This window comes from Felis catus, chromosome A1 (genome assembly GCF_018350175.1).
Source record: "Felis catus isolate Fca126 chromosome A1, F.catus_Fca126_mat1.0, whole genome shotgun sequence".
Taxonomy (NCBI): Eukaryota; Metazoa; Chordata; class Mammalia; order Carnivora; family Felidae; genus Felis; species Felis catus.
This window is the reverse complement of record NC_058368.1, coordinates 86,434,148-86,445,477: the sequence shown is the minus strand read 5'-3', so window position 1 is coordinate 86,445,477 and position 11,330 is coordinate 86,434,148. Positions and strand designations below refer to the sequence as shown.

Below are 11,330 nucleotides of genomic sequence, written 5' to 3'. Positions count from 1 at the left end.
TCTTGAAAAAGAAAAGCAAAGTGGAGGTGACGATTTTGGTCTTCAAATTATATTACAAAGTTGTAGTAATAAAAACAGTATGATAGTGGTACAAAAATAGACATATCGATAGACAAAATAGAACATTTAGAAATAAACTCACAATTATATGGTCAATTACTCATTGCCAAAGGAGAAATGGATATTCAATGGGAAAATAAAGATAGTCTCTTGAACAAAGGGTCTGGTAAAACTAGACAGCTTCATTCAAAAGAATGAAACTGGACCACTTTCTTACACCATATACAAAAATATAAACTCAAAATTCATTAAAAACCTAAATATGAAACCTTAGTGCATAAAAATCCTAGAAAAGAACACAGACAATAATGTCTCCTACATCTGCCATAGCAAAATTTTTCTAGGTATGTCTCTGGAGGCAAGGGAAATAAAAGCAAAAATAAACTATTGGGACACCATCAAAATTCTGAACAGTGAAGGAGACAATAAAGCTAAAGGCAACCTAAGGAATAGAAGATATTTGTACATAACATAACTGATAAAGGGTTAGCTATACACACACACACACACACACACACACACACAATATAACACAACTCCAAGAAAAAAATAATCCAATTAAAGATGGACAGGTGACATGAACAGACATCCCTTTCTGTTAACCCTGACGACTTTGAGATAGCCAATAGACACATGAAAAGATGCTCAACATCACTCATCATCAGGGAAATGCATATTAAAAGTATAATGAGATATCATCTCACACCTGTCAGAATGGCAAAACAAAAGAAAACAAAACAGAAACAGAAACAAGCATTAGTGAGGATGTGGAGAGAAAGAAAGCATCTTGCTTTGTTGGTGGTAAACTGGTGTAGCCACTGCAGAAAATAGTATGGCCATTCCTCAAATATTAAAAACAGAACTACCCTATAATTCAGTAATTTCAATGTTGGAATATTTACCCTAAAGATACAAAAAACACAATTCAAAGAGATATATACAACCCTATGCATATTGTAGTGTTATTTACAATAGCCAAGTTATGGAAGCAGCCCACATGTTTATCAATAGATCAATGGATAAAGAAGAAGTGGTGTGTGTGTGTGTGTGTATACATATAATAATATTCCACCACAAAAAGTATGAAATCTTTCCTTTTGCAAAGACATGAATTAAGAAAAAGTGTATGATGCCAAGTGAAATAAGTCAGTCTGAGAAAGACAAATACCATATGATTTCACTACTATGTGAAACTTAAGAAACCAAAAACTAAGCAAAGAGAAAAAAAGAGAAAAAAAAAGCAACATATTATTAACTATAAGCACAAACTGATGGCTACCAGAGGGGAGGTAGGTGGGATGATGGGTGAAATAGGTGATGCAGATTAAGGCAGGCACTTGCATTAAGTGCTGAGCTATACATGGAATTATTGATTCACTATATTGTACATCTGAAACTAATATAGCATGTTATGTCAAGTATACTAGAATTAAAATTTTAAAAAAGCAATATAATTTTACCATATAATCTCACAATCATGCTCCTTTGTATTTATCCAAAGGAAATGTATGTACACAAATAAAACTGCACAAGGAGGGTTATAGTAGCTTTATTGTTAGTTGCCAAAATCTGGAGGAAACCAAGATGTCCTGTAGTAGGTGAGTGGATAAATAATTGCAGTACAGGAAAACAATGAGATATTACACAGCAATAAAAGGAAATGAGTTATTTAGCTACAAAATCACATGGAGGAAACTTAAATGCATAGTAACTAAATTAGAGTAGCCAATCTGAACAGATTGTATATTGTATGATTCCCACTATGTGACATTCTGGGAAAGCCAAGAATATGCAGATAGTTAAAAGATCAGTGGATACCTGGGGTAATCTAAGGGGAAAATCATGGGTAGAGCACAGAGGAGTTTTGGAGTAGTGAAATGCTCTATGTTACATTACAGTGATGAATATATTTAATTATGTATTTGTCCAAACCATAGATGTAAAGCACTAAGAGAATCCCTAATGTAAACTATAGGCTTTGGATAATCATGAGGTTTCAATGTAGGTATGTCTTTGTTTAAAAAAAATAAAAAAAAATATAAATAAATAATAAATAAATAAATAAATAAATAAATAATACAAACAAACAAAAAACTATGATCCTAGTGAATTATATTGTTACCGTGGAAGTCTATGCAGTGGTTATATGGAAATTTTCTGTACTTTCTTTTAATGTTTTTAATCCTAAAAGTGCTCTAGAAAAATTTGAGGCAAAAATACTAAGAAATAATGTGTGTAAAATTGTAGATCATAAGTATTATTGAACATTAAAAAAGGAATAATTTTTAATTTTTGGTGAATATTATTTTTAGCAACCTCCCCAATGACATTTTCATGACATTATTTCTTAGACTGTATATAATAGGATTAACGGTTGGGGGCACCATAGTGCAGAACATAGAAATTAAAAGGTCAGAAATAGAAGGAATCCCTGAAGTTGGCTTCAGATAAGCAAAGATGCCAGTGAAGAGAAATAATATAACTACCACCAGATGTGGAAGGCAAGTGCAGTAGGCTTTTGACTGACCTTCTGTTGATGGAATCTTCTTGACAGTGGAAAAGATGTTCACATAGGAAATGATGATGTAAATAAAACAACAGATGTCCAAAACCACACTAATGATAATAGGTACAATTTCTCTTGTTAAATTTTCTGAGCAAGATATAGCCAATAATTGGGGGATGTCACAAAAGAACTGATGGACTATGTTAGATCCACAGTAGGATAAGGAGAAGGTACCAACTGTGTGCATCAAAGCAATCAAACCCCCACCCAGCCAAGATGCGACTGTCAAGTGAACACACATGTCTTTGTTCATGATAATTTCATAGTGCAGGGGATGGCATATGGCAGCATAGCGGTCAAAGCACATTGCTGTCAGGAGATGCAGTTCTGTGGTTGCTGAAAAAACTACCAGAAAGGCCTGGGCAACACAGCCAATGAATGAGATGGAGTTATTGTGAGACAAAGAGTTGGCAATGGATTTGGGAATAGTGATTGAAATTAGGCAGAGATCCCAAAAGGATAAATTATTCAAGAAGTAGTACATGGGGGTGTGGAGATTCTTATCCAAAGTTGTGACCATAATAATGAGGACATTCCCCATCAGAGCACAGAAATAAATCAAAAAGAAGAGCACTAACTGCAAAATGTGTATATTTTCATTGGTAGAAAATCCCATGAGGATAAATTCTGTCACAACTGTGAGATTTGTCACTATTGGAGGCATAATCTGTATAAAAAATAGAGAAATAAAATATCATTGTCAACTTTTCAATATTGAACATAAAATGTGTTTCTACAATGGCAATCATACAAACTATTTACCAGAGAAATCTAACTCCTACACATTATATCAACCACCAATAATTACTTGAGTAATATTATTTTATTGAACCACTTTATTTTCAGTTCTTGTAAATGTGTTTCAACATATGTCCTATGAAAATTGTTGAAGCATTGAAATTTTCAACAGTTCTTATCAAAACATGAAAAGCATGTCATGTATCCTTCCCACATTTCTCAGTAAATTCAAAGTGACAAACCAACAACTATTAAGTTGCGTCTTAGTCACATGGTCCCTATATCATGATTATCCTATGACTAACAAAACCTGTTTCAGCACACCTTCAAGGAGTGGAATAGTAAACAATTCTTAGAAAGAAAATGATTACAGACCTCCAATCTATCCTATGAAATCTTTAATCTACTTACTGTCTGCTTAATTTAGAGATGTCCTTACACTTAAAATGTTTAATACTAGGGTACCTGGGTGGCTCAATCTGTTGAGCCTCTGACTTTGGCTCAGGTCATGATCTCATGGTCCATGGGTTTGAGCCCTGCGTCAGGCTCTGTGGTGACATCTCAGAGCCTGGAGCCTGCTTCAGATTCTGTGTCTCCTTCTCTCTCTGCCCCTCCCCTGCTCACACTCTCTCACACTTAAACACAAATAAACATCAAAATAAATAAATAAATACAATGTTTAATAGAGAGATTAAATAGAAATCAATCTAACTTTGTTCTCATGCACAAAACTCAAAATATTTATCATAAAATTACATGGTTTTATGTGCATACTTTCATATGATACATGTCCTGATTTAGTCATCAAAAATCCTACATTGTTTTAGCTAAGATTATTGACCTCCTCATCACCAATTAATTCATTATTCATACTGTCATCTGATTTCTCCCACTATATCATTAGTGAAAAAAAATATTTTCCTCACAAACTTTTTTTTTCCTTTTTCATCATATTTACACATCTAATACTAAAATATTTGTACTTGCAAACTATAACAGTTTTCAAGTCCACCTCCTGTCCAATCTCGTTCCTTGTCTTCTTCTTTTCTTCCCATAAAATTAATGCAAATCTCTGGCAGAGAAGAACAGACCACACACTGTAGGAGATAAATCCAAATAGTTTTAGTCTCATGAGTGTCGTTGTCAATTTGATTTACAGTGACATTTGGTGTCTTCTGTTTGTACAGATTTTATTAATCAGGCTTCATGCAAATTTAGGGAACTATAAAGATGCACTATACAATATTTTCTCCCACACCTTCTTCTTATTTTAATTATCCCACATATGTGATCAACATCTCTCTATTGTGATGGACAATGGAACGATCCTGAGTAAATAGTGGTTGCTGGAATTGGGAAATAGTAATATAAAAATTTTAATATATTAAAAAATATAATTGCAGAAACTTTAAAGAAAACAATGCAATAAATTTTACAATATATTTTAGTCCAAGACGTAAAAATATTCTGAATGATTTAAAATATGTTTTTAATAATTAAATTTTATATACATGTACTACTGTCCCTGTAGAAATACTATAAATTCTTCATCTTATAATACTACTAACAGCTCAAGTGATGGAGGAAGAAAAACTCAGAAGTTCAGAGCTACAAATAGAATGATTTCTATATATGCTTGTCATCTCTAATGTGATAGATATAAAATGATTGGGAAATATTAGCTTAAAGAGCTCTTGAAGGGGTGCCTGGGTGGCTTAGTCTGTTAAGCGTCCAACTTTGGTTCAGGTCATGATCTCACAGTTTGTGAGTTCAAGCCTCATGTCAGCCTCTGTGCTGACAGTGTGGAGCCTGTTTGAGATTCTCTGTCTCCCTCTCTCTCTGCCCCTTTCCTGCTCTCTCTCTCTCTCTTTCTCTCTCTCCTTCTCTCAAAAATATATAAACTTTAAATACAGAGTTCTTGAGGATTCTAATTTATACATGTGATTAATATTTGGGGGGATAAAAAATATAGCATTCCACTTTCAACACTTAGTGTTTTTTTTTTTTTAGTTTCACCTTGAGTTTCTTTCTTCAGTACCTATTCTTATTAATTATGATTTAATTTAACATTTAATACAATTTAAGCTTAGTGTGTTACAGTTATACAGCTGGCAATTGTCATATATGCTCTAATTCAAAATATTATAATATGATAGAAGTATTAAAAATCATAAAAAGTGGAGTCTCTTAAATTGAGTAATATATATATATATTATATGTGTGTGTGTGTGTGTGTGTGTATTTGCATATGTATATATTTCTCCCAGTGAATCTGACTACAGAAACCTGGCATTTTTAAATCAAACAATCTGTGCAGCAGAATAAGACCATACCTTTACATTTTCTTGGTTTTCATTATTTGTGAAATTAGTATTTTTAACTCCTATTTTTCTCATATCCAAAATAAATTATTGTATCTAAAACATTTTAAGCTTAAATGTTTTTTTTTCTTCCAAATAAATCATTTAATAGTATACCTCCAAACCTGGTATGTGAAAGTTCCAGTTGTATTTTTAACTATTACCATCACAAGGGCAGAAGGATATAAAATCTCATTTCAATACAGATGATTACATGCATTGATCCTCTGAAAAGTCATATGATTTCCATAACAAGCTTTATCGTTATGTCAATAGGAAGAAATATGGGACTTAAAGAACTTGGCAATTTTACGTCTCTTACTAGTCTCTTGTCTACTTGAATTGTCCAAGACCTTAATTTATCGAGCTGCCCTATTCCAAAGGGAAAAAAATGTTATGTTTTTCTCGACTGAGTTGCTTAATTGCCACCAGCCAATATAAATCTCACTGAATAATTAGTAAAATCAGTAGATTGTATGTGTGTGTGTGTGTGATGTTTCAGTCATGATATATTGAGTGTTGCCCATGGATCACAACCAGTTTTTGGCACCACTTCAGTAAAACCAATGCAGTGATTCAAAGTTCAAAAGTGAGCTCTAACCTCACTGTCTTTCACCAGGAGACAGAAACATTGGAAAAGAAGTGGGATGCACACAGAACAAAAAAGAGTGTAGTCCCAGAGAGAATAGGACTAAAATGGGTCCAAGAAAAGCACATGGTGAGGTTGTGACATGGGGGCTTCAGAGTCTAGTGCAACTTCAGGGAACCAGGCAACAATAAACTAGATGAGGATTTAATTATATATAAAAAAATGAAAAAATAAAAAGAAATAGCTGCAAGGCCAGCAGACACTGCAGTTCATGTGAAGTTGTTAACTTTTACTCTGAATGAGAGGAAACCACAGATGACTTTGAGTAGAGAAAGTAAATGATCAATTTATATTTAAAACTGATCACAGTCTCTGACAAGTGCAGGCTGTGGAGAAACTAACTGGAAATAAAAAATGAATGCTATGTCTCTATTCCTAATGAGGGTTCATGATGACTTAGAAAAAGCATGTAGGAGAGGTGAGAGAGGTATTTTGTTCATGAATATATTTTTATAGTGATACCTAAAGTTCTCCTTTAACAAAACCTTAGTCTATTTTTGTTTTATAAACCCTAATCTCATGTGCTTAAGAGATTTTTTCAGATAATGATATTATTTTTGAGTGATATTTTTGAGAAAGTAAATTTAAACCTAAAATACTATGACCAGAAAAATTGTATTGTACATTAGACAGCCAAAAAGAGACAACAAAGTAACATTTTCTAGATATTCAAGGATTCTACTCCCATAAATATTGTTAATTTGATCTTGTAAATACTTTAAATTTGACTTTTTAGGATTTGAGGTTGTTTCTCTGTCTTCCCTCCTCTTTATCTATATTGATGACCTATGCACTTAAACTCACAATAATTTTATGTTTATGTGCCATAGACTCTGTCTGGAGTTCTCTGTTGCCCAAAAAGAGAGTGGATTCAGGATTAAAGTGTGAGAGAGACTAATGTCTGAGAGGAGACAAAAGCCCTGACTAAGGGTCCTTGCTCTGTTTTTATTAGGATCAGAAGATTTACAAGTGTGATGGATGTGAGCAAAGACAATGAAATCATAAACATTCACTCATGGGCATGAGGGAAAGGGGCTTTTGAAGATATGCAGTGTTAGGGGATTGGGCCAACAGGAAACAAAATCCTGGTGCTGGGTGGAAGGTTTTTTACAGCAGATATGAGGCACCACCTCCCTTTACCTAAACTTGCCTGGGGACAAGAAAGAGCCTGGTACCTCAGGGTCAACAAGGCACCTTTCTTTTGCTAATTAGTTCTGCTCCAGGCAACTTCGCCCTACAGAGGTCTATAGCCCTGTTTATCTGTTTACCTATTTTGGTCCTTTCTTCCTGTGAAAGCAGCCTTTTGCTATTGTACTAAATTGGGAGGCATTTCCACCCTGAATACCTAATCTTGTTTATATCATTTTGGACAATTTCATCCTGAGATTTCCTATTCCTATACTGGGGGCCTTTGACCTGGTTACCTAATCTTATTTGCCTAATAATCTTGGATGCATTCATCCTGTGGCTTTCTATTTTTCTTATGTCTTGTTAACCCACTTATGCAAGCTCAGGGAATTCCTATGCTTTTTCCTCACATTTATGCATATTTGTTTATTCTCTTGCTGAATGATCTTGAGGGAGTCTCTTTGTTTCTTGTGCTCATGGATTTCACAGTATTTTACCATGTTGTAAAGTTTCTGTTTACAGATCCTTGTTCAGAGAATAAAATGGAGCCTTTCATTCTTAAACTCATTTTATTCTTTTAATGAATTATCTTCCCTTTTTAAAAATTTTTGATACCTTTTTTTTTGTTTTTCTTTTCTTCCCTCTCTCAGGAAATTTATTATTTTGACTTCCTTAATTGCTATTATTTTTAATGCTGTCTCTCTAACCTTTATTTTTTCTGTTTCTCATTTAACTCTTCATGGAAGTCTCCTAAACTATCCTTACATCTTTACCATGTCAATGTTTTTCTGTATTTTACATTCAGATATTAATAATATTTATATAGTTCTCTATAGAAGAATTTTCCTTTTTTATGAGAAATTTTATTCTTGGTTTCAATATTTCCTTCAATATTTCTGCAATACTTCTTTTTTTTTCTTGGTTTCTATTCTCTATTAATATTACTGATATCTTATTTTCTATCTTTAAAATTAGAATTTTCACACTCACCTGATGATCTCTGATTTTATAATTAAGAGGGAGGGAGTTTATGAAATGTTGGGTTTATGGGCTGAATTTGCTGTACAGCTGAGCTTCATTGAGAAGGAAGTAGAAATTTTGACAGGTCATAAATATCCATTTTAAGGTGGGTTTTTCTCCAGAAGTAAAAATCACAGAATATTGAGCTTAGTGGAAGACTGGTCACATGAATTCTGTAAAATATCTTAAAGTTAATTAATGTCTTCAAAATAGTTAATGTCTCTATTCAATACCTATCTATTTATGTATCCATTTTTCCCCACTACCATTTCTGCAATACCTGATATATCCAACTCTAATCTCTGTTTCAAATTCTGCATACTCTACATTAAACTCCTGCCTCCAGGAGTTGGAGTAATTTGTAAACTTTCAAAGTGGATAACAGATCTATTGTCTTATCTCTATTTTGAACAAACTCTCTTCTTACACAAAGTAACTAATCCACAATATTTCATATTCAATTTCTTCTCCACTATTGTATTCTTTCTGAGGAAACATTTCTCAACTTCCCTATCATCTAATAGTTTGGGAGACAGAAGGAGAGAGATATGGCTGTTTCAAACCTATTATTTTATCCAAAATTATGTTTTCCTTAATTTCAGGTGCATGATTCATTTTCCAATACAAAAAAGCAAACAAACAAAAAAAAAAACCAACAAAAACATTGTTACATCATAAAATAATATAACTTTCACATCTAGTTGTGTCTATGTAAATAGTACCTTAAAGCCAGACTATCTATCCCCAAAAAAGTCAGGCTATAAATAAAACATAGGAGACAATTGTTTTTAGGTAGTGAACATCAGACAGTACAAGAATGTAAATCATGATATCTGATTCCTGATTCTAGAAATAAAGGAAAAAAAAATACTATGCAACTATTTTGGACTTGGAAGGAAATGACAAATACACATGTCCTATTTCAGAAAAAAATCATATTGTGGACACAAGCATTCACAGAATTTAGCACCTTCTAACTTGAATATCCAATGTAAAGACATGGCTATTGGAGAGGAATTAAGCCTGTGGAAAAGTAAGGTGACCCTATGCTTGCTTCATTTTTCAAACACAGCCAGATAGATATCAAATCATTTTGAAAATTCAAGAAATCAGACTGAGAACAAACTGCACATGTAGAGGAAGAAAAAAAAATGGTCACATTGTAGAAGGTAGGAGATACAGAGAGTTGATTTGGAGGAGAAAGTAATTGCACGTGCTACAGAGGAAGGAGTCCTGATCACAGAAAGAGGAGTAAGAAAGAGAAAGTGAAAATAGTGTACAGGGGATTGCACAAGAGAAACTCTTCACTAAAACCATTGCCTGTGGAAAGGAAAGGGCCTGACTGTCACAGTTTTTATAAGCAGTGGTGCTCAAAGTCTGAAGTTTTAGATGTCCCACCATTTCTGGGGTCATGCCAGTTGGGCTTAGCAGTGCTCCTGTGGGAAAGGAAGGCAGAGGCCCAAGAGTGGACAAGGTGGCCTTTGTTTCCTCTGGGTTGCACAGGGAGAAACAGTTCCTCTGCTTGAAGTGCACTGAGGAGAGGCTGCATTACCTCACAGGGAACAAAAGAGTAAGTGGGTTCCATTGGGTGGCTGCATTAATTAGCTTAGCAGCAGAGGCACCTGATGAAGGCAGCCAACTTGGTAGCCAGCTTTTGACTGGGCTTTACCATAAACTCCAAATCCCACATGGTCTTGTGACTGCTTTTCTAGGACAAACCATCATCAGCCACAACACAAAGAGACGCAGAGGGTGAGCACAGGTCTGCACCACACCAGATCCCTAGAGCTTTGAAACTCAGCCACACACCTGAGATAAAACACAGCAATACTGTGCCACCAGGCAGAGAGATGGCTCGGACACAGGGTGAAGGCAAGTTCTGACAGAAGCTTAGGACACCTGAGGGGAGATTGTTCACTCTTCTGTGAGGGCTACCTGAACAGCAGTGGGTGCAAACTCCCTTTTCTGTGGATGAGAGAGTGGGTGATACCATTTCCCTCTGCTCATCATTATGGACAGACTTCAGTGGGCAATACAGCACATGAGTGGAGGCTGGAGTGCCTTACTCCAAGCCCAGCCCCACTCTGTCCTGCAGGTGCATCATTACAAGGACAAGTTGGCCTGAAAACCAGTGCATCAGGCCCCTTCCAAAGAAAACCAGCACGCCACCCCACCCCCCTGCACACACAAAGTCTATTTATCATAGAGTGTTGCAAAGCTTCAGTTCTAAAGGAAATAAGATCTAGCCTTTTCTAACAAGCAAATGAAAACACAGTTAAAACTCACGACACACTGGACCAGATCCAAACACTCCACACTGCAGGCAAGAAGAAATTCGGCATAGGACTTATCTGACAGAAAAAGCAACCAAAACAGAAGAGCAGAGTCCACACAGAAAAAAAAAAAAAAAAAAAGAAAGAAAGAAAGAAAAAGAAAAAAAAAACCCTGACATTCCAGCCATGGACAGTATAGGACCTTTCTTAATATAGCGATTACTCTCAGGACCAGGAAATGTAACAGATTTTACTAACACACAATAGACAGAGGTCTAAGCAAATTTCAAAAAAGGAGGAATTAGTCACCCCAGAAAATGAGAAGTTGTGGCAAAGGATCTAATAAAAATACATGAATAATATGCCTGAACAAAATTTTAAAATAAGGATATTATCTGGGCTTGAGAAAAACCTAAAAGACAGTATAGAATCCCTTTCTGCAGAGGTAAAAGACCTAAACGCTAGTCAGGCCCCCCCAAAAAAAGTTACAACCAAAATGAAAAACTGACAGCAGGCAATGAGAATGAGAATGGACA

The 11,330-nt window shown here is 34.8% G+C and overlaps 1 protein-coding gene across 1 annotated transcript; it reads right to left on the bottom strand.

Annotated features, from left to right (window-relative positions):
• Positions 1–2,345: 2,345 nt before the first annotated feature.
• Positions 2,346–3,290, bottom strand: LOC101080302 (olfactory receptor 14A16-like). The gene has a single exon (XM_019832928.3). It carries the CDS (start codon positions 3,288–3,290, stop codon positions 2,346–2,348), a length of 945 nt encoding a protein of 314 aa, XP_019688487.3.
• Between the last annotated feature and the right edge of the window lie 8,040 nt (positions 3,291–11,330).

Excerpts from the sequence above, each read along its gene's own strand:
- LOC101080302 (XM_019832928.3), bottom strand. The coding sequence starts at position 3,290 with ATGCCTCCAATAGTGACAAATCTCACAGTTGTGACAGAATTTATCCTC.